This window comes from Podarcis gaigeae, assembly GCF_964106915.1.
Source record: "Podarcis gaigeae genome assembly, chromosome: 2".
In the NCBI taxonomy this organism is placed as follows: Eukaryota; Metazoa; Chordata; class Lepidosauria; order Squamata; family Lacertidae; genus Podarcis; species Podarcis gaigeae.
Window position 1 is genome coordinate 53072835 of NC_139679.1, and position 23614 is coordinate 53096448.

The 23614-nt window shown below is 44.6% G+C and overlaps 1 protein-coding gene and 1 long non-coding RNA gene across 4 annotated transcripts; one reads left to right on the plus strand and one right to left on the minus strand.

Moving 5' to 3' along the window:
- Positions 1–372: 372 nt before the first annotated feature.
- LOC310839636 lies at positions 373–4644 on the plus strand. Of its 2 annotated transcripts, XR_014561568.1 has the most exons (3): positions 380–814; positions 1833–2003; positions 3406–4644. It is a non-coding gene; the product is annotated as an uncharacterized lncRNA (long non-coding RNA). The 2 variants fall into 2 exon arrangements; XR_014561567.1 differs by having other exon boundaries at positions 373–2003.
- Positions 4645–5305: 661 nt separating this feature from the next.
- Positions 5306–22041, minus strand: STC2 (stanniocalcin 2). Of its 2 annotated transcripts, XM_083728310.1 has the most exons (5): positions 21584–22041; positions 20741–21446; positions 18201–18343; positions 14893–15104; positions 5306–10108 (listed from the first exon to the last, which is right to left on the minus strand). In XM_083728310.1, the coding sequence occupies exons 2-5, from the start codon at positions 20895–20897 to the stop codon at positions 9715–9717; spliced, it is 906 nt and encodes a 301-aa protein (XP_083584436.1). In that variant the 5' UTR covers positions 20898–21446; positions 21584–22041; the 3' UTR covers positions 5306–9714. The 2 variants fall into 2 exon arrangements, with proteins under 2 accessions (XP_083584436.1, XP_083584435.1); XM_083728309.1 differs by having other exon boundaries at positions 20741–22041.
- Between the last annotated feature and the right edge of the window lie 1573 nt (positions 22042–23614).

Consider the following 23614-nt stretch of genomic DNA (forward strand, 5'->3'; position numbering starts at 1 on the left):
GGATGAATTCTTCCAGTGCTCAAAGTTTTACTAAAGGTGCAGTTCTCCTATAGCTCAGAATACCTCCGTTCTTATGAAGGGATGTACTGTTCAACTTAGTCCTACTTAATGTAAAGGTAAAGGGATCCCTGACTGTTAGGTCCAGTCGCAGACGACTCTGGGGTTGCGACGCTCATCTCGCTTTACTGGCTGAGGGAGCTGGCATACAGCTTCTGGGTCATGTGGCCAGCATGACTAAGCTGCTTCTGGTGAACCAGAGCAGCACACAGAAACGCCGTTTACCCTTGCACCGGAGTGGTACCTATTTATCTGCTTGCACTTTGACATGCTTTAGAACTGCTAGGTTGGCAGAACCAGGGACCGAGCAACGGGCGCTCACCCCGTCGTGGGAATTTGAACCACCAACCTTCTGATCGGCAAGCCCTAGGCCATGTGGTTTAGACCACAGCATCACCCGCATAAAGTAGATCTACTGAAATTAATGTGCTTAAGTTACTCATATTCACAAATTTTAACAGATCTACTCTGAGTAGGATTAACTGTGGCTGCAACCCAAAAAGAACCCATGTTTGAAAGAATTTTGGACTGTGGCCCATCTGCACTATACATTTAAAACAGTATCATACCACTTTAAATAGTCATGGCTTTCCACAAAGAATCCTGGGACTGTTAAGGATGATGAGAATTGTTAGGAGACCTCTATTCCACCCCCACAGCTACAATACTAATGACTCAAACATCCTGGGAAAATTATATTTCCCAAAATACCTAACACCTGGGATAGTGCCATTGTTGAATGCTGGAAAAGGAGAAGGTACAAACTCTCTGGCTCATTTTTCATCTGAAGAACTGTCAGGGACATGATGCTCACTTAACAATGCAGCCAAGCATGTTTAACGGAACAAAACTGTATTATGAGCCTGATAAGCGTGAACTTTGGTGATATCACTAAACAAATTAGTGAGTTCAGATTACCGAAGCCTTTAAATGAATGATTTGTCAACAGGAGGGTGAAGAGTTGAAATAATTGCCATACAGACTTGCAGGGGTGAGGTGTACATGTTTCAAGTGCAGAGCATGGTGCAAAACAATGTGCATAGAACTTGAAATAGGGTCAAAACGATGGTGTTGAGCAAAAAACAACAACAACTTCCTGAAGTATATTTCCCTTTTGGTTAAAAGGTTTTCTTACACCCAGAAGGACTTCTTGGCTTTCTTTTGAGTTAGAGTTAGATTTGCCATGCAGTTAGATTCAACATGTGGACATAGTAGAGGACCTGGCCCTTACATTGGGATAGAGGGCTCATTGTCATTGGTAGGCCCTCAAAATGTTGTTCTGCCAAGTGGAGAAATCTAACAAGCAAAAGCTGATGGTAACAATGTGGGGCTCTGTTAATAAAACTGTGTTGTGCTGGTATCTTTTGTAGGATTCCAAGGATTAGTGGAAATAAGAGGCTAAAAACACACCCAAGGACTCTGTTCCATATCTTCATCAAGTACTTGTCTTAGGAAATGACGGTCCTTTCCAGCCCCCATGCAATAATAGGTTGCATTTGGTATAGGGTTGCTGTATTTCACAAAGTGAAAATCCGGACACAAAAATTGTTGAGTTGTTGTTGTTTTGCAAAAACCAACACTTCCGAAATGGGTGACGTTTTACCAACTGTATAAGGTACACAACAAATATTAGACATAAAATACATGTACACAATCAATAAGGCAAAATATTATGCATTTAAGCACTATCATAGCATAACCCTTGCCAGAGCATTCCATTCTTATGAAAGGTCACTCTTGGAGCAGGATTCTCTCTGTCTCTCTCTGTTCACAAGGTCTGGGTTGGAACCTCTGTCTGTGTTGAGATCTACATTCTGGTCTCTTGGTCTCTATAGTGCTCCAGTCTCCCAAATTTATACTATCTGAGCATTGGAATATGACAGGCACCCTTGTCTCTGTGGTCAGCCAGGAGAAGTACCAATGGCATCATCACGTACCACTCTAAGGTATGTCAAAGAGTTGGCAAGCTGTCCTCTTCTATTATTAGCACGAGAAGCACTAGTCCCTGTCATTCTCATGGCTTTGATCCTGTAAACCCATGAATCAATCATCAATCCTGGCAATTAGCCCAAAGTGACCTCATGGCCTGGTAAGGTAAGGTTACCTCACTGCCTTATCTCTATAGTCAAAAATAAGCTCATCTTCCATTATATAACACCTACCACATAAACACAACCGAACAAGCCAAAATATTGTCTATTATGCAAATTCAGGCTCTTATGGAAGCCATCAATAAGGCACCAGGGATATAATTTTTGGATACCACTTATCTCTTCATAATCAAAATACTGTATACTTCCACACATTTCCATCACACATTAACATCAGACTCCTCCTCATTGAGGTGGATTAAAATACTACTTTCCCTCATTGTACAAGAACACTGTGGTTTCCTAGTCTTTGCTGTTCGAAGGCATGGTCCGTTTTTGCACTGGAAACCCATGAAACAGATTTTTTTTTTTATTTGCAAGGAAGGCAGACTCTGTTTTTAATTGAATTTTCAGCTCAGTTCCAAACCACAATTTCTTTAGTAAGAGACCATGGTATTTGTAGAAAATCTCATAATTTAGGGCTACAGCCGTAAGGCTTTGACGGAGGTAGGGATTCAAGTCCCTTGTGGCTTCTGCATAATGCCTCATCTTCAAATTCCTGAGTCATGGTTTTCAATCCTTGGTTGTGAGGTTTGGATTTACACATCATGTCTTATGCTAACATAGGAGTTTTTACACTAGTGAAACAAATATGACAAAAACCAGAACACTACCTTTTTTTTAGTTTGGGGGCAACCCACTCTTTCCCCCTGTCTTCAGTTGCTTAGTGAAGGCTTCAGTGGGGAAGTCTGGGGACTGTTTTTTATGGTTGCTAAGCAACTGTAGCCATCTCTTCCCTCTCTGGCACTGTCAAAGTGGCTGACTATATATGGAACAAAGGGTAATAATGGTTAAGAAGATGTCTAACTTGGGTAGCAGCTATGGTAGAGGTGCTATGTGGGAGCGAACAGTTCAAATGTCATGGAGATATGTAGCTGGGCCCTTACTGCTTTAGAATCATATCCTCATATCCAATGTTTTATTGTTATTTATTATGCTGCTTACATGTCAAAGTGGCCTCTGCACAGGTAGCTGTGGACCTCTCCTAAGTAGTACATAGCTATGGTTTGGGTGTTCACCTTCCTATATTTTTCATGTTCCTGCATTATTTAGGCTTTAAATGCACAAATATAAAACCAAACAAATTACTGAAATGTTTTCAGAAACTAAATGGAAGCCAGTGCATTTGACTTCTTAGTGCATAGCTGCTAACACAGATATTTTTGCATTATTTATGTATTTTTATATTAATTCGCAGACTCGTCCCCTTGAAGGAAAGGAAAGGCACCAAAATTCAGCCACTCCTAAGGTAGAGCGTGTACAGAAATAATTCCCTTCAGTCTTCCAGGGACAGTTGGAGTTGGCTGAATCTGACCTACAAACTGGCTTTGGGCCAAGGATCAGAACGGGTGATATAAGAACAGCTGCAGATCTGGGTCTCTATTCCTGCTATTCTCTGTGGTATCTACTGCAAGCAATGCACCTTATCCTGTCATCGCACAGTGTGTCTCCCCTAGCCTACCAGCTGCTGATGTCAGGTAGAGACAATGGGACACACAGTGCAATGGCCAACATACAGTTGGCCCCGGAGAAGAAACTGCTTCTTCAACCACCACACAGTCAAACGATGGCATTTGCTCCCACAAGATTTAGTGATTGCCATCAGCTTGGATGGCTTTAAAAGGGGTTAGATGAAATCACGAAAGATAAGGCTGTCAATGGGTCCAGTATCAGAGGAAGGATGTCTGAATTGCTGGGGAACATGAGCAGGGAGAATGCTATAGCACTCATGTCCTGCTTGGAGGGGAGGACCTGATTATTAGCCGCTATGAGAACAGGATGCTGAAATATATCGCCCTGTGGTCTGATCAAGGGCTCTTACATTCAGAACCCCAAACCAAGGCTTGCAAAAAGCACTCACAGAAGCAAACAACACGTGGCAAGTAAGTCAGCTTCTCATCTTGTTTCAGAAATCCTGTAGCTTGGCTAGGGACCATTTCCTACTAAGGTCTGTCACCATATATCTGGTAGGAAACATTCCCTTTCCTCTTTATCCAATGGCTAAAACTAATCCATGGAGGATTATGCATATAAACTGCGGATGGCAATGCACCTTAAGCATGAATATGACAGGTCATAGTTTCCTGCAAATCAAACTTAAGCTTGCAAAGTCCCATCTCATCCAAGGGTTTAAATTGGATTAGTTATTTTTAAACCTCACAGAAGGAGCATTAAAATGTGCTTTTCCAGCAGCCATAAGCAATTCCTGCCGTAGGGCATGGGCTGCTCTGCTCATAATTCCTCTTCCTATCCCTTTAAATAACCCCAAGTGATGAGACAGAAAATAATATACCAAGGCACAGCAAGGCACTCTACTTGCCTTTGCTCATTGTTGACTTTAGAGAATTCAGATTTCACTTGTGGGTGGGGGTTTGTTTTGTTTCACAATCCAGGATTTGCTGTTCTACCAGAATTCAGCAGGATATATATATATATATATATATATATATATATATATATATATATATGAATGAAACAAACAACCCTCAGTCCTACCCATAACTCCTTAAAGAGATCGTTACTGGAATGAATAGTCTAAAAAGTTGAAGGCAGCATGCAACTCAGTCACCTAAGAATCACCAGGTTATAAAACCACCTAAATCCTATCCTTTCCTTTCCTTTCCTTTCCTTTCCTTTCCTTTCCTTCCCTTCCCTTCCCTCCCCTCCCTTCCTTCCTTCCTTCCTTCCTTCCTTCCTTCCTTCCTTCCTTCCCTTTCTTGTTACATTTTGACCTGGAAACCATTGCTGCCATTGTTAGCTTTGAGGCCCTCCACTACTCTGCAATTTCTGGCCAAGTTAAGTAGGGGCTCTAGTTTAACTCTTACATTTAATACCTTGCAATTGCAATATCAAGACAAGAGCCTCAAGATTTGATATGCGCATTCCTGGCAAAATGTGTCCACATTTGAATACCCACCCTATCCACCCACCTGTTTTTATGGGGAAAGTACAACTTTATAAATGTCTGCAATTTTTAGGGAGCTTCCTCTTCCTCTTCCGTGGATTGAATTATTCCTTTTTCTTTCCATTTTAGCTAGATCTAGGCTCGCAGAAAATTTTATTGTGGAGTTGGTGCTACTCAATGGATTCCCCCCCCCCCATAGCAGCCACATGACATTGTCCTCATCAAAAATACCATTCCACATGGCCCCATTTAATCAGGATTCTTTGATGGAGTCCGCCCCTTTTGGGATTGCTTGCTTGCTGTACTCAGCGCCTTTTGGGATTGCTAGCTTGCTTCCATAGAAGTTAGCCAAGAGTTAAAATATCCATAAACCCCAGGTTTCAAAGAGTTAGCCAAGGCTCTAATGGGGACACCTGTTTTCTTCTTAAATGATCTCAATGATCAACCCTATATTCACTGGTACTGGACCAAAAGAACTGAAAGATTTGTTGCCTTGCTGACATGGGATTTCAAAGGGATGAGCTGAACTTTTGCATACAGATCTCAAATCTAACTTTGCACTCTGCATGCTTCAAGTTCATGTATACCCCATCACTGCTCATTTTCTCTAGACTTTTGGTTAGTTCTTTCACACTTCCAGACTAAGGTGTCTGTACTGAATGATTATTTGCTCCTTGCATGTTTGTAACTTGGCTGTCTTAAGAGCAGCACACATATGCTCTGCTTTTATTTTCTGTGCAATAAACCAATCTTCTACTTCCTGGTGTGGCAAGTTCTTTATTAGGCATAAGGTTTAAAGGTTTACACACATTTTAAATGGATGCATGTCCTGACTCCACGCAAAAGGTTCCATTCCTCTCAAAAGTGCGCGTTGGATCGATACATGTGGTGGACACATATGTGGGTTCAGATATGCATCTTTTTAACAGTTTCTCATCATACAGGAGCTTTAGGCAGACAGAAGTGTAAATTGCTTTGGCTTGCTCCAGAGCCCAGCATATGAGGCAGCCTTGCATCTACTCTGGAGTTAATGGGAGGGTCGCATTGATTCTGCTCTCCAGATTTGCGGGAGGGATCCCTGTGTTGTGCTAAGTGGATTCGTCAAACCTGTTTGAAGGGATAGTAGCTCTGTACTGAAATGAATGGAAACTGTAAAGCAGCAGTAATGAACCTTTTCCACCAGTCTGGCATGATTCAGCCAGTTAAGCACTTTTCAGTTCTGCTTTCAAAGGCTGAAATGACTGAGCTCCATGAGTTGTAGCCAACTAAGCCCAACTCAGAGTAGACACACTGAAATTAATGAATTCAAGTTAGTTAAGCCCATTAGTTTCAATGAGTCCTCACTGTATATGACCAACATCGGATACAACCCAGCAAGATTATAAAGGCTGCAATCCAATGTCCATTTTCCTGGATGCAAGTCTTGTTGAATGCACAGAGGACTCACCCACCCTTCTGCTTTTACATTTGCCCCACCGCTTTCCCCGGGAAAACCTGCTCCTTACTGCTGAATCTGAGCAAATGTCAACCCACAAAAAAAAACCCATTGACGTTTGCTCTAATTCAGCAAAAAGTGGGTTTTTCTGGGGGAAAGTGTTAGGACAAGCAGAAGTGTGGCCAATCCCTGTGATTTACTTCTGAGTAAACAGGCACAGATGTGTACAGCAGAACTGCTTAACATTAATTGCGCTGTGTCCACAATTTTAAAAGAACTTTCTTTTGTTGTCACAAGTTATGCGGGTTAAAATATTATTGGCTCCTTGAGTGGACAGCTGATAATTTGTTTATTTTCAAGAAGTAAGGCTATACAGATGTCTTGACAAAACTATCAGGTTAAATGCACTTGTTATCTGTTAGAAATGAAAGTTAACAATAAATAAGTGATTTATGCTGTCAACAACATTATGGAGTGTATAAAATTATATTTCCCTTGCTTTAAACAATAACAAAAATCTACTAGTGGCATTAATATATACAACACAGGTCCTGAAATATATTTAAATTACCTTAGCCAGCAGTGCTCAGATTTATTATTTTTAAATGGAGAAACTATAATAAATAGAAACGTTAAATATTTACAATAAAAGAAAATGTGGAATCAGTAGGTGAACACATACATCCAATTTTCATACACAGAGGGGGGAAATGGTATTATATCCACCTCCTCAAAAAAAACACACCTGAATTTCCTTTGTGTAAGCTATAAGGGGAACATATATTTACTGAATGAAGATAAATTATATGCATGCTGAGGTGATCGGTTGACAGACATTCAGTGGTGCCTCTGTGTTTTGGTTCCCATAAGTAAATCTGACTTCCATAAGATCCAATTAATGACATGAAAATATAGGGGCTTGATTTTTTTTGGGTTGTACCTATGTAAGCTGATGGTATGGTGATCATTTCAAACAATTTTACATCAACAAGGGGACCTCATCTATATCGTTGCTTCAGTGGGACCTGGATTCACTGCTTGACACAATCACAAAAGTTGCCCTTGTTTGAAATAGTGTAAATAAAATTCCCTGGCTGCATGAACAATTCTATTGTTCCTCAAGGGAGGAAAGGCTTATACTATGTTGTTCCTGGTCCGAGTGAGGCTAGGTCCCACAGCCAGGGCTAGCTTTGCATATGCAATGTGCATGAATGCACATGGCCATGACTCGGGAAGTCCCTGCACCTAGGAGGTCGGTGTGCAGAAGAAGCCACTACACTGGGATTTCGTTCTGATACTGCCTTCCCGCTGAGGGAACTGTCGCCAAAGCGTTCTGAAGCCACAGGAGCTATTAATGTAGCATTACCGTCTCTGACCAAAACCTGCTTCATTGATTTAAGGACTACTGCAGCCCCTCCCATGCAATGTAGTGTCCTGAGTGATCTTAGTTAACGATAGAAAGAGATTTATTTAGAAGTAAAGATGGAATAAAGCATATTAACTCTGGATAATAACAGAGATTGTAGCCCAAAACGTACTTAGGAGAAGCAATTCCACTGAAATATATGGGAAGTTACTTCCAAGAAAATGTGGCTGGGGCTGAGGTGTCAAGACGAGTTAAGCTTCCTGTAGTTAACCTGATTAAATCATTGCACAGTGCTGGGTTGCGCTTATTCTACATCACCATTTCTTTGGCAACACACACACACAGTCAACCTTAGAGCACAGGATTTCTATAGCTCAGCAAACATTGTGGTCCTGCTTTCAGGGAGAGAAGAACTTTTCATCCAGCCTCCGAAAAAAAGAGCTTCGTGTCTAAGCAAGTTGTAGCCCACCATATATACGCTGTACAGGAAACTCGCATCTCACACAAGGGCTGGGTTCCAGCGGTTGTAGGGTGAACCCCTGGAAGCCCCCCCCCAGGGTGGAGGGTTACATATCTGCTTTGGGGAGGAGGTGTGAGGACTCTGGCAGTGTCCCAAAGCCCTTCCACCACCTTCTTAAAGCACACCTCCTTTGGGCTCTCGGAAGGCTTGCCTGCCTTTGCGAAGGTGGCATGAGGGCTCTGACAGGGTCCTAGAGTCCTCACTCCTCCTTCCCGAAGCCTAGTAAGCACTTGCCCAGCTTTACGGGAGATGGAGGGCTCTAGGACCCTGCCAGAGCCCTTATGCCTCACACCTCTTCCCAAAGCCAGGTGCCTGCCTGCCTCCCCTACCCAGCTTCAGGAAGTTTGCAGGCGCAGCGAGGGCTCTGGGATGCTTCCCAAAGGCAGGTAAGTCTGTGATCTCAGCTTTGCTCAGTGTGTTTGTACGTAAACAAATAAAAGGAGAACAGGCTTCCCCTGCTCTCCATTTCTTTATTTATTTTCCCTCAGCCAGGCTCGTGCAAGTGAAATAATTATAAGATGCGAGTTACCGGTATTTGGGAAACCCACTGCAGTCAGAAGCCAGGTGGATTCTTTTATGATTTTTTTTTTTGGGGGGGGGGGGAGAAAAAAGAAATTGGCATGATTTTGAGTTGGTTAAAAATGTCCTTGTCCAGAAACTGATTCCCTCATCAGCCTATATCCTAAGGAAACTGGAACAAAAAGCAGAAGAGGTCAGCTAAGAGCCACCCAAACCAATGCAAGGGATACTTAAGGCAGGTGGTGTCACTTAGACAGGATCAATGGCTCAGACAATTTAGTTTGCAATTCCAAGGTCCCCTATGCAGAGCTCTGTATCTGAGTTTCTCTGCAGCTGATCTGGAGCCCTCATTGCCTCTAACAGAGTGGAGACTATAGATTATTTTCTCCCTTGAGACTCAATGATGAACCTGGTCTACATGTTGACCAATTAAAATGTGGGCAAATCCCTTAACCACCACCCCAAACCTGCATCTAAAATCTCCCGTTTCCCCTCTTTTTCTTGAAGAGATGAAAGGATTTACATGAATACATTTTGTTGCACCTACACATTGAATTTGCTGGATACAATCAATAACCAATAGCTGTTGCTTTTCCTCTGTTACTTATAATACATACACTGTCACTGCCACATATCCCACAATGCCCTATGCCTGACACCACCCCTCTATATTGTACATATTTTGGAATGCCCCTAGATAAGAAGATGAACTCAATGGAGGAAGGTTCTGGTGCAGGGGGAAAGAAGAGCTACATCCTCCTTTCACCTCCCGATGTCAGAGAAGTCAGACAGTTCCTCTGCCTGTTCGACAATCCCATGAGCCGCTTTGGGACTGTGGCTCCCAGCTTTAGTGCGGGTTTGGGCATTCCCAGGAAGCCGGCTACCTCTCTCCCCTCTGGGGTTTCGGGAGCTCTCTCTGGCGCCAGGTTCAGGGTGGACTATAATGTCCCCTTGACTAATAGAGGATCTGGGGACTTCATTTGGCTTCTTCTCTGGTTCAAGGGTGAAATCTCCATGTGGGACGGAGGTGCAGAAACTCAGGATAGAACACAGGCTGCCCCAGCTCTGTTCACACTGGGCCTGGACGCTCCGAGTGATGGCATCTCTAACCTCCTCTCCACAAGTGAGCAAGGTGTTCACTAAATCAACATACGGCCTAGGAGAGAAAAAAATAAATCAGAAGAACGGAAGGTTACGGTGAAACGGCAGCTTGAGTATTTCAGGCCTGACCCCAAAGGCAGCTCAGCAGCCCCACGCTGAATTGCGGTTTCCTGCAACCCTGCAAGTCCTGTTCTTCAGTTCTAGGACTTTCAGAACAGTTTCTAAAAAGTTTTTTAAAATATCATTAACAATAGAAGTCAGGTTTAAAACAAACGAAAGTACAGCAACAACAAACCCTCAGTGTAAATCACAAAGAAAAAGACTTGGGCAGATCAAAAGGCGTTCACCTTGGCGCAGAGAGGTGATAAGATAGTGGTTCGGAAAATATTAGGCGAGCCTTCCTGGAGGGAAATCTTCTATTGCCAGAGCAGTGCTCCCAGTGGAATTTAGGTGGGTTCTGGTTGTTGAAAATGATACAGGAACCAGTCCCCCCAATATTATGAGAATTGCACCAGTTATTGGAGCCATATCAGCCCTCTTCAGAGGCTTCTCTCCCTGAAATTGAGATCACACGGAGAGACAGAGTGGGGAGAGATGCTCACCCTGTGCCAGCCCCTGTCCCAATACCATCAATGTGTTGGGGGATGGTGTTAAGTGTGAATGTGTGGTGGTAAGTCTACCTAAATATGAGTAGGCAGCCACCATGAACTGGAATCCATAGAGGTACAAATTCAACAGGCTTCATGCATCCAGGCCTACCCTTGAGGCAGTGGTGGGCTTGTGTCAGGTGTAATAGTGGGGCATGCACGTGTGGCTTCAGAAAAGGCTCCTGTGTTAGGAGAACCATATCCGTTTATCGTATTGCTGCCAGGCAGCTGCAGTGTCTGTTACACATTACTTCATCTCTGAGAAGTTGGAGACTTCTTGTGAAGTGACTTCTTCCACAAAATGGCCGGTGCCTGGTTCAAAATCCTTCAAACAGATTGATGAGGGACAACACCCACCATCTCCTCTGAGTCATTACAATGATGGAACACAGCCTACCCCCATTCTACGTAATTGGTTGATTCTGGTAGAAGAGGGAAATATCCACTGCAATATCAGAATAAGGGATTGTGGGAAATGTTTATCCCATTGAAATTAATGAACATGACTACTGTCTCCCCCTTTCAATGAACACACCTACTTTTTACTCATAAGAGACCACTGAAGGATGGACAGAACACTAAATCTCTTCTTCGTCAGCCTCCTCACTAGTCTAGGTAAAATTCTTAGTTGCCAATGGCAATCAGAGGAGTGGCTAAGGCTGGGATAAACTGTACTATGCATTATGGAGTGGAATAATTCAATGTGGAACATAGTGCTTTGACCACAGCAGATGTTTCCTATGGATATGCTTAGATCAGTTCTGAGAGGCAAGCCTACAGTCTTGACAAAATACCTTCAGGGGCAGAGAAGTAAGAGTGTTTCCCCTTAGCTGTTATTTTCAAGTATGACAGCTGGTATTAAACCCAGTTGGCAAACAAATAGTGCTTTTCCTTTACCATTTGTGTTATGAGAATGTGTATGTAGGTTTGTGGTTACTCCCTTGTCTCCAATAGTATTATAACCACCACCAAAACTGGATATACTGTATCATCTAAACACCACTGGCATTTTTGTCAACAGTATTTTTTTAACTGCTGTAACATAATATCATACTGATTTATTCATAGCAGAAGACTTTTAGTTTCTAATGAGCTTAGCTGCATTCCACATCTGTCATACAGACAAGCCATAATATTCGATTTGAGGATCACAAGGAATTTTCGTTTTTGTTTTAAGTTGTGGCAACCAGTCACGTTGTTCTTGTTTTTACTGATTAGCTACCTCCTTTCATACTCAAATATCTATATGATTATTTCAGAATGTACAATTTAGATTTGGATTCTGAGCTTTCTTTGAGAACTCATTCATTTAAAAAGCTCCCAATCCTCATTCTTAACAACCATTTAGGCTGCAGTCATATACTCATATGGAATAATTACTGCAGCCCTGGCCTCCTTTGGGAAGAAGGGTAGGATGGAACCTTACAAACCTTGCCACAGGGTGCAGCCACCCAATTCTTTATCCATTTGTACCACCTTTGGCTATTACTGGCATGGGGTGTCATGCAAGATCTCATCTGGTGCCCAAACAACCTGGCTGTAGACCACAATATTGTGACTGTTAACATCATCAAGGTGTGCTAATGATTACACAGCAAAGAAAATTTACAAGATTAGTTTAGAAATGATTAGTGTTTCTCATGATTGTGGTCTGACAATTGACACAAAAGAACCTATGAAATGCTTGACTATTCAACATTTGAAATTTTTATTCACAAAAATAAAAAATTTGAGGAGGTTGGCGTTTGATTCCATGAGAGTGAAGATATTAAGGGAGTTGATACTTTTCAGCCATTTCCAATAACAATTGGGGAGAAAAAGCCCCCCCCCATTTTGCATCAAGCTGTACATCACAGTGTTCAGTATACTGTGTCTTATGCTAGGCTGAAGAAGAAGAAGAAGAGTTTGGATTTGATATCCCGCTTTATCACTACCAGAAGGAGTCTCAAAGCGGCTAACATTCTCCTTTCTCTTCCTCCCCCACAACAAACACTCTGTGAGGTGAGTGGGGCTGAGAGGGGCTGAGAGACTTCAGAGAAGTGTGACTAGCCTGAGGTCACCCAGTAGCTGCATGTGGAGGAGCAGAGACACAAACCCGGCTCACCAGATTACGAGTCTACCATTCTTAACCACTACGCTGGTGGTTCTCTTAAAAAAAAGAAAGAATATAGTTTGAAAAACAAGCATTTCTTTTCTCTTTACTTCTAAAAGTTCAAGTTTATTTTCACTGGACTATACAACTTCCACAACAGCTCCATTCCTGAACACTACAAAAGTCTCAATCCTGTACAGAATCCCAGAAGGATTAAAAGCAGGATTTTGGGGAGAGCTGTTCCTTCATAGTGAACTGCTGTAAACAGTAACTGTTGATTGTTACACTGAGTAACAAATGCTTCCACATTTTAGAGACAAACAGCTGTCAAAGCTGCATTCTTTTTAAAAGCATATCCTGATCCGAATAAGAAGTTGAACTAACACTGATATATTCAACCTAAGACAGGTTTTAGGAGTCCCTTTGTTGCCATTCTTGAAGCGGGGGAAATGAGCTTTTAAGAGAAACGAGAAGCAAGTGGAGCCTTTGTACCTATATTTTGGCAAGTTAGATATTAACAGTACGGTCTTTGCCAACCATTCACCAAAAATTGGCCTCACTAGGATTCTGCGTGTGTAAAGTTAGAGTATGTTCTGGGGACTTGTGTGTTTGTGAAGCCTGACATTTCCCCTTATAATATATAAGCCAGTTATGCGAGGATACAATGCACCAACAGGAAGTATTGGGACAAATCTAATTAGGGTTCTTTTTGCATGCCAGCACCACCACTCCCTTTCATCTTTTTAATTTAAGAAGCACCCTATATAATTTTTTGAAGATACAAGCCTTGATTTCAATTAAAAGACTAAGCATGCCATTAATAATATACACACATTCCTTCCCTGTTCCAAACTGGTTTTCCAGGCTGTGGTCTACACAGTACATGTGAGGTAATTGGACCCCCAGCCATCTTTCCACACTTTTATACCTGTGTGAAGGTGTTTAGAAATACGGTAGAGAGATCCAGAGTAATTACACTACAGATGCTATACCCCAGAATAAAATCTGTGACAGAAGCATTCACAGGATGTCTTTTGGGATAGTTCTCAAGAGGTATGTTTCTGATCTTGGGCACTTAAGGGAAAACCCCTAAGAGCAACTGAACAGAGTCAAAAAGCTTCCCTTTGTAAACTGCTTTGATTCCCCCTCCCCCAAATCAGGTGGTGTATACATTTTATGAAATAATAAATACATCTGAGGTTGCAAAGACATTCTGTAGATGGTTAAGGAACCACAGCCCATATATTACAACAGATCAGCCGCACCCAACCCCTCCAGATGCTTGGGACAACTTCCATCATCTCCAACCATTGGCTGTGCCAGCTGGAGCTGATGACAGTTGTCCAAAATATCAGGAGAGCAGCTGAAGAAAAAAACCAGAACACACTAAATTTAGTGTACCTAGTCCAAATGCAATGTATAAATCAGTCCCCAAGTACATCCAAGAAGATACAAGGGATAAATCTGGGAGTGGCAGCCTAGCAAGACAGTAGGAAATCCTTTTGCAATGCCATTGATTTCTTTCTGTTGACTAAGGGCTTATACACATTAACCTTTAACGCTCCATGACTGAGCACTGTTTCGTTTCTGCCCCAGGCTTTCCCCAAGCCAAAACCTGCTCTTTAGCATTCAACTGGAGCAAACGTCCATTCGGGTTTCCCATGGATTGCTGTTTGCTGTGTTTGAGCTTTAAAGAGCGGGTTTTTATGGGGAAAACTCTGGAGGAAAAGCTCAGACACAGAGCTTTAAAGAGCAGTCTGTGCCTTGAAACAGTGGAGGAATTAAGTGTGGATAAGCCCTCAGGCACCCAGTAGTGTGCTATCCTAATGTACCTGTTCACTGCCCTCTCTTCTCAAGGCTCAGTTGCATCACCAAAGCCTACCAGTGGTTTGGAAATGCCCCCCGCGGCATTTCTTTTCCCGCTGGCTGTTCCTACACTCCCAGCTCAGTAAAATTAGGGTATGTGCAATTCCGTGAGGACGCACAATAGCAGGCTTATCATGGCTGGAGCGTCCCTGGAGCAATTGGTGATAACACAGAGTGGCTCCCCATCTGAGCTCCCCTGCCACCTCCCACTGCAGTATCCAAGCTCTGACTTACTCGTGCTGCAGCAGGTCTTTGAAGTGAATCATCTCCACAATGACCTGGACGTTCTCCTTGGCTGCCGAGCAGAGGTCGTGCTTCTGGTAGCATTCTCGCTGCAGCTGTAGCACCATTTCCTTGATGGCAGGGCACTTGCGGCTGATGCAGCTGAACTTGTGCCGTAAGGCGTGAGCCTTGCACCGCAGAGCATCTTTAATGAAGGATTTTCCCTGAAGAAAGACACACAAAAAAGCACACCAAGTCTTCATCTCCATGAAGCATGACTTAGAAGCTGAGTTGCCACCCCTTCTCCAGGAAGCCTTCAGAGAGTTACACGTCACAGATCATTAGTAAAGTAAAGGTAAAGGGACCCCTGACCATTAGGTCCAGTCGTGGCCACTTTGGGGTTGCGGTGCTCATCTTGCTTTATGGGCCATGGGAGCCGGCGTACAGCTTCCGGGTCATGTGGCCAGCATGACTAAGCCGCTTCTGGCGAACCAGAGCAGTGCACGGAAATGCCATTTACCTTCCCGCCAGAGCGGTACCTATTTATCTACTTACACTGGTGTGCTTCGAACTGCTAGGTTGGCAGGAGCAGGGACCGAGCAACAGGAGCTCACCCCGTCGCGGGGATTTGAACCGCCGACCTTCTGATCGGCGAGTCCTAGGGTCTGTGGTTTAACCCACAGCGAAACCCACGTCCCATCACAGATCATTAATCACACCATTAATGCCACCTATGCATGTCTACTCAGAACTAAGTCCCTTGAAACCAGTGGGATTTATTCACAGTTAAGTATCTGTAGGACTGCAGTCACAACCTGTCATTATCTATTATATACTTTAACAAAAGGCCCTTCGTCCTTCACCCTGCCTATCCGTGTCAGTCAAAAGAGACCTTCTGTTAGCGTGAAAAAAATGCAGCATTCAGCATGTCACAATAGCATTATGGCATTAGTAGAAGTTGGAGGGCACACCTTCCACTCTGAAACTTCCAAAAAGGCCTAGTAAGCAGGGTTAGATTTCAAAGATAAAAAATGCCTCATACTATATGATCCCTTATCCTTATTCTGCCCTCTTTTTCTGCCATTAGGTTTGAAGTCCAGTCATGCTTCAATGGTGTTACAATTCTTTGGATAATGGTCAGCAATTCTTCTCCTTGGTGAATGACAGGCAGCTGGCAATCCTCCTACATTCTTCCCATTCCTTAACGTTTCAGGTCATCCGAGCTGATGAGCATTTCATGTTCTGTACACCATATAGGGCAAACACTCTTTTAAAAATTTGACTCAAAATTTACAGTACCAATCATAGCAGTTGAGCGTGAGAACGCAAGTTCCTTTGGTTTGGCATTTTTTCCATCACAGAACAACCCTCCCCCATTAAAACGATGAGAGGGCATTTTTTTGGGGGGGGATGCTCTTTGCTGAGTAATGCACCAACATTCCGTATATTATTTTCATTTTGTAATTGCTATAGCTATACCTAGAAATATTTTCAATACTTGAAGCAATTAAACAGAATCTAATTCAACCTGCATGGGCCTCAAGGGGGCTGGAGAATGTGGAGAATTATGTGGAGAATTATGGCAATGGACCATAATGGGAATCCTATGGTACAAAATGTGTGAAGTATTGTAATATAAAATGAGCATTTTGTTTTCCGTTCTTTTAAAAAAAAATCAAGGGAAAGGTTTTCAAAGGTGTCTCAATATTAGAAAATAGGTGATAGATTCCTATTCATTTGAAAGGAAGCAGTCATCCTTACATGTCTGAAGAAGCAGCTTAAACATTTCTAGAAAGATTTGTTTTCCAGTCCAAAGTGAGGAGTAGCCTTGTAGCTGAGCTGCACAGAACACCTTTGTCTGCAAGACAGCTCTCCTCCCTATCCACGCTAAGAGCCGCTAGCTAGGGGTTGAAATCTTTACAAATAAATATATGTGTGTATGTTCTGTAAACTGCCTAGTCAAGCCAAATGCCACTGACCCATCGTAATGTGCTCCTTCCCTCTTTCACTGAAATTGGAGAGCAGCTGTACAAGACATAATAACAGGATGCTTCAACGATGTACAAATGGTTTGGAGAGAAAAGGTCCCAAACCCAGGCAAAGCAGCTGCAGACATCCCCAAACAAATAAACCGTAAGACAAAAAAGCAGACACCCCCTGAAAAAAAAAAAGACAATGGAACAAGCCAACTCCTCACTCTGTTTAAAAAACAAGGTGCCCATGGTTGCCATGTTGGGAACCCAGGCACTAAAAGAATGACAAATGGAGTTACTTAATTATTGACTCTAAAGAGGTTCTGCTTGCCTCAAGTGGCAAACTATTTTGAACTAGGGCTGTTCACTAGCCATCCTTAGAAATGCGAGGTCTGCAGATCCAGGTTGCGATTAAAATAAATTATGTGTGTAAGGAAGAGCCATGCATGCAGCTAGAAGGATATTTAGATGCTGTGTCATAACAATCCCCACTATTTGAGGGACAACCCCTTTAAAAAGAAGATGAGTTTGGATTTGATATCCTGCTTTATCACTACCCTAAGGAGTCTCAAAGCGGCTAACATTCTCCTTTCCCTTCCTCCCCCACAACAAACACTCTGTGAGGTGAGTGGGGCTGAGAGACTTCAGAGAAGTGTGACTGGCCCAAGGTCACTCAGCAGCTGCAGGTGGAGGAGCAGGGAAGCGGGAATCTACCACTTTTAACCACTACACCACACTGTGGCTTAACTTTTTGTCAATGGGAAATGTTATTCTATATGGGCGTATCAGTGAAGTCTTTGGTTCCTGGGCTCAGCAAGCAATTGGTAATGGAAGTATGTTGAAGGATGCTAGGTCCTAGAACCTCAAGTCAAGAACATTACAGAGCGAGTTAACGTCTGAGTGAAGTGCCACCGAGTTCAATGAGGTCTACTCCTAAGCAAGTGGGCTTGGGAATACACACCCATTGCATTAAATGAAGATGACTTCTGAGCCACTGCACAGTCTGTAATACAAGCTGTCTTTTCAAACAAGTGCCCCCATACTGTTTCACCTAGCATGCTGTGGAATCTCCATATGGTGTTTTTCTTCAGCTGGTGGGACTTGAAGTGGACATGCAGTACATATATTGGGCTACTAAGAAGGAGTGACAAGTGTGTGTGTGAAGGCAAGATGTAAGTATAATAAGAGACTTTATGAATGAACCTTCTGTGTTATGAACATCCCCTATTCCAAAGGGGTTTCACACTTGTTCATTTTTGCTGAAAGCAGAAAATGTGATGAGAAAACAGAACAAAACAAAATCTAACAAAACTCTGCACTGTTTATTTCTGCAGCATTTGTGCTTACCTGAGCATCAAATTTTCCAGCATTGTGGAGGAACGTCATGCAGATCTCATGTAAGCCTCGGATCTCACAGGAGTTGTTTTCAAAGCACTCAAATACACTGCACCCCACATCACCAGCATTGACCAGACAGTGCTGGATTTCAGCTGAAAATGAACATCCATCACAATGCATGTTTAAAACTGGAAAATATACTAGAAGGTGGAGGTTTTGCTTTGCTAACAGCATCATCATTTCAAGAAAAAGGGGAGAAAGTGCATGAGACACACATTAACTGTCCTTGCCTTCCACAGAAATTAAGAGACAAGCATTTAGTTACAGAAATGCAAAGTCAGTGTTTGGTGTTCCCATTCCACTCAGAGCCATTGTCTCATGTGGCAAATCTGATCCAAAGAGCTCTTAAAGCAATATTCGCAACAAGGTTTCCAAGATTCTTCTACCTGAAGAAACTGAGAAAGTGAATTGACAAGATTTTCTAATCTGAACAAGTGCCTTGATGACTGGTTTACGGTTGGGCCCATCTCCCCCAGATTATTGAAGTCAATTACAAAACTCCTAATATAGCTACAGGAAGAAAGAGTCTTTTTGCTACAAGCTTTTGCTGCACTGCCATTTACCATCCCCCGATATTCATTACACATTTGCAATTCAGTTGTGCACACATTTACTTGGAAGTAAATACTGTACTACTGTGTTAAATGGAGCAAGTATATGTTCCATTGAAACCCAATTCAGCTACCATAGCCCAATGTTCACACGCATGCATGCAACAGTAAAACCAGCCAGCTTTTCCTTCCATGATTTGTGCAGATTTTTTAAACATTGGCAGTAAACTTCAAATACTGATAGTGTGTTAATGTGTACTGACGCAGCTGCTGAGAAGTCTAAAAAATTCAAGTCAAATAGCACTATGACATTTTAAGTAAAAGGGAAACGTTTTGAGTGCCATATAGATAGCCATTGCCCTAGTACACATTTATGTATCACTCTCTGCAAGCTATTTCCAGCCTTTCTCATCTAACCCTGGCAGCTCAACGCACGGATCCTTTGATTTTCGTTTTATATTGCATACACCACTTCTAGGTTTTCTCCAATGATGAAGCAGTTTATAAAAAAATATAATTAAAATACATACATGAAAGAAAACGGGCGTTCCTTAAAAGGGCACACAGAAGCCAAGCTAAGAGAGAGGGATCCTAGTTAAGCAAAATAAATAACAAGCAGGTAGGAATTCCTCCTTTTTTAAAACACTGATTGGACAAAGGGCCAGAAGACCCAGAGCAGGATTTTGCAGCTACATCTCCTATATTCCCTTCTCAAGGAAGCCTCACTGTATTGAATTCTATAGACACAGGAGAAGCTGTGCATAGCAGATGGGGAAAAGGGGCTCTTTGTCCAACATTGTGTAAGTATGCAGCTTGGGTGTGTGTCTCTCTCTCTCTGTGTGTAGGTGTTCCAGGAGGCCAGCTGTAGGGCTTGTGTTGTGTAAGGTGCAAATGCGGTTCCAATCACACGTCCTGGCCTCAGTCAGTGTGCAGAGAATTGCACAGAACTATAAGATTCACATGTGGCACTTGGGCACTCCTGCATGTGTGTGTGTGTTTTAATCAAAGCTTTGCAGCAGCAAATTCCACTACAGTTAAACCTGGGGAGAACTGGAGGGTGTGTGGCTGCTTCCCTCTGTTTCTTTCAATTCAGGCCTGGCAGGTTTCCTCCAAGGAAACTGCACTGCATTGTGACTTATGCGACCAGTATGCATTAAAAAGATCACGCGCAACCCCCCCCCCCCCCACAAAAGAGGGAAGACGGAAAAGGAGAGGAAACCCCCTGTGGTGAATTGCATCACTGCACGCCTCTCCTGGCAGGAAAAAAAAAATAGAGAGAAAGACTCAGCAGTTCTACTTAGGTCTGCACGTTCCAAGTGCTCTTTTTCTCTCTCAATCGGCTCCTAAACCTGCGCTCAGGAAGCATCCTTTCTACCAGCAAGGCGTTTTTTTCTACTGTTTCCTACCCGCCTCCCCTTTAAGACTTTTGCCTCCGGAATCTTGCTGAAAATTAAAGGATGGGAGAGAGCTGACCAGTATGGAACGTGCAAAGACACGCAAAGGACTAGTCATTAAAATCTTTTTATAGCAAAAGGGGGGAAAAAAGGAGTGAGCAAGCGAGAGTGAGAGAGCGAGCAAGCACGTATTCTCCTCGGCTTATAATTATTACCTGGTCTAACTTTCACTCTGGTCCTCCCCGTCTTCTGTCTGCGATGAGCTCCTTTTGCCTTACTTAGATGGCAGTACAGCTCGGCGGTCTGCAGTTCCAACAGGGGAACAAGCACGTGCGCTTCCAAACTACAGGAAGCATTTTTATTTTCTAAAAAAACCCGATTTCTGCTCCCTCCCTGCGATGCCGTGCCTCTTTTGAGCCTTCCACGCTGCACAGGAACGCAGAGAGCCAATTCCCCGAACTTAAAATGCCGGTTTGCTCCCCTTCCGAGTTTAGACTCACATGCCGATACGGTTTGATGATATTGGAAAGGAAGCCCAACATACCTGTGTTTTGCAAAGACAGGCGCCCTTTTTGCTGAGGCGCTCTGTTATCTTGGGCACCATCCGGAGGGTTGGTGGCTTCCGTGCCCACCACCGGATCCAAGCTTGCAAAGACCAAAGCCAGGGTCACGAATTTCCCTAACCACTCTGCAGCATGCATGGCCCCGATGTCTACGCCAAGAGCACTGACCGGAGGAGAGCTCGCCCTCTCTCTCACACACACTTCTTTGCAAGGAAAAAAGTGTGCGCGCAGCGTGGGGTGATCAAGACGAGAGATCCTGGATCTTTCCCAAGCCTCGCTCGGAGCGTGCGATCGGCGCTGGTACAAGTGCGAGAAGTGGCCAGGAAAGGGAACGGATGGTGCCTCAAATATCCCTCAAAGCTCCGGTGTCACTTGAATGAAGGAGTCGAGCAGATGTTGTCCGCCCAGCCGACCAACCGGAGTCTCTCTTTTACTCTGACACCACGCTCGGGGGGCGTGGCCTGCGCTCAACTACTACACACTCCGGCGAGCAACTCCGGAGATCTCGGGACGGGAAAGTCGCTGCAAAGTGCAGCAGGTTGCAAAAGCATGCACCGGCGAGCGTGGTCCAGCGAGTGGATAGCGCTCCCGCCTTCCTGCGCGTTGCAGCGTCCTCACATTCCCAATGCGGAGTGCTTATTTGCTCGGTCGTTAGAAAGTCGATTAAAGGGGGGGGGGGAGGCGACGCTAAGAAACAAAAGCGTGGCTCTGCAAGGGCGGTCGCTTGCGAGCAGCGGCGGCGGGAAAAGGGAAGGTCTCTCAGGCGATGCGGACGGTGGGTCTTGCAAGACTCGCGCTGCTAACTGCCGGGGGGGGGGGGTTGCATGAGTAGTTTGGAAATCGGGCCAGGTCGTTTCCGTGATGAATTTAGCGATACCTTTTGCTAAGCACCAGCAAGACTCGCTGCCTGCCTGCCGGGCACCGTGCAAGCGCGTCTACGGTATGTATGGCACACGCGGCAACCGAGCGAAGCCAGCGAGTGGCCTGCGAAGATCGGATTTCGAGCAGGCGATCTAGACGGAGCCATGTGCTTTTGCAGCCAGGGGAGCCCAGGGCGTCGCCAATCTACACGTGTTCCTTCGGAAGCGGGTGGGGGGCGGCGGCGACGGGCACGACAGGGAGCTTATCTGATATCCGGTGTAGCACCTGAACCCGAACAAAAGGACACTTTCGCCTTTTGGATAGAAGAACCCCTTTGCACGCTGCGGTTAATATTTGCATTTTAGAGCAGTACTTTTATTAATCTTGGCTCGTTTTCTTCATACATGTCACACACAGCGAGCAGTTTATAATGGTGGGGTGGGGAACCCGCACTGCCCTCTCTCCCCATTAAAAAATAACACCTGATACATAGATTTGGACCCTAATGCAAAGTGGAGGGGGGATTCAAATGGAAAGCTTGGTTTTATTGTACCCCCCCCCCTACGGAACCGTCTCCATCCTCAACCTTAGCGCACGCCTCCCCTTTCGCCCAGATTTTTGGGGATATTTTGGGGGGTGGGAGAGAACCGGCGATCCTTTTCTTGTGTAACCCCACCGCAGTCGTTGCATCATCTGGTTGCTGTGCCTCAACCCTCATCCACAGCCCGATCCTCCCGCATTCCTTCCCATCCGCATTGAGAGGCGCGGATTCTGGGGCAAGGCGACCCGCCCTCCCCGGTGGCGCGTTCGGGATTCCCACCTAAAGCCTTCCGGCAGCAGCTGCTTTCCTTAAGGAAGGCGATGGAAGCCTTCAGCAGGTGACGATGGGGTGTGTGTGCCAGGGATCGGGGTGGCTCCTCTTCCTTCCTTCCTCCTTCCCACCCCCCCACGCCCCGCTGCAGCAATCGCTTTCAGAGGTTTCATCAGGCAGACGCCGCCAACCTCCTGCAACTTCTCCCCTCTGGCCTTCCAGTGGAGGAGAGCGGCGCGGAGTGCCCGGGTCCTGCCTGGCTGCTGTAATGCAGGCGGCAGCAGCAGCAGCAACAGCCGAGGGGGCGGGCGGGCGGGCCCTTCGGACTCTCTTCGCCAGGGACAGCCGGCTTGCCGAAGGAGGGGCGCGGCGAGGAATGTCTCCAGCTGTTGCTGCTGCTGCTGCGATCCCCTTGCTCCCAGCTGTCAAAATGCACTTGAGAAAATCCACTCTCACCTCCTGAAGTGGAGGGGAGCCCCTGGGAGGAAGACGTGACACTCCACAGCACAGCCATGGAGGACCCTTCCCTCATCTCCGCTCCGGCGCACACACCGCCCCCCCTCCCAGCCCCGGCGCGCGCCTTTCAGCTCCTCTTCCACAAACCTCGCTGCCTTTCCGTACAAAGCATCGGGTGGTGTCGTCGAAGTGTCTTTGTTAAGGTTTCTGGAGGCCAAACAGTGGTGGAGGAATAAGAAGGGTAAGGGAAAATCCAAGGACATTCACGAAGGAGGTGTAGGGAATGTATTTATTAAGAACCTTATAGCGAACGAATTCTCCAAATGTGGATCTTTATTTGTTTGTCAAGACTTAGGCTGCCCCACCTTTTCTTCAAGGTGGCAAGACACACTCCCCCTCTTTTAACCTCACAACAACCTTGTGAGGTAGGTTAGGCTGAGAGATGGCAACTGGCCCAAGGTCATCCAGCAGGACAGCGTCCTTTTCTAAGTGCTCACAGACCCACTATTGAATTACCTGTTCTAGGACCTTTCCTGGTATTAGTCGTTACCTGGTTCTTCTCCCCCCCCCCCTTTTGGAAGATGGGGGACAACATTTGCTCACCTGCAGTCTCTAGGGACCTCCCTTGTTCTCCAAGAATTCTCAAAGATTAGGCTCTGAGATCACACCTGCAAGTTCCTTTGGTACTCTTACCCTTGGGTGCTCCTCATCAGGCCCTGGAGATCTG

Excerpts from the sequence above, each read along its gene's own strand:
- STC2 (XM_083728310.1), bottom strand. The coding sequence starts at position 20,897 with ATGCATGCTGCAGAGTGGTTAGGGAAATTCGTGACCCTGGCTTTGGTC. Across the intron at positions 18,344-20,740 it reads CCTGTCTTTGCAAAACACAG|CTGAAATCCAGCACTGTCTG; the intron begins GTATGTTGGGCT and ends GTTCATTTTCAG. Across the intron at positions 15,105-18,200 it reads CTGGAAAATTTGATGCTCAG|GGAAAATCCTTCATTAAAGA; the intron begins GTAAGCACAAAT and ends GTCTTTCTTCAG.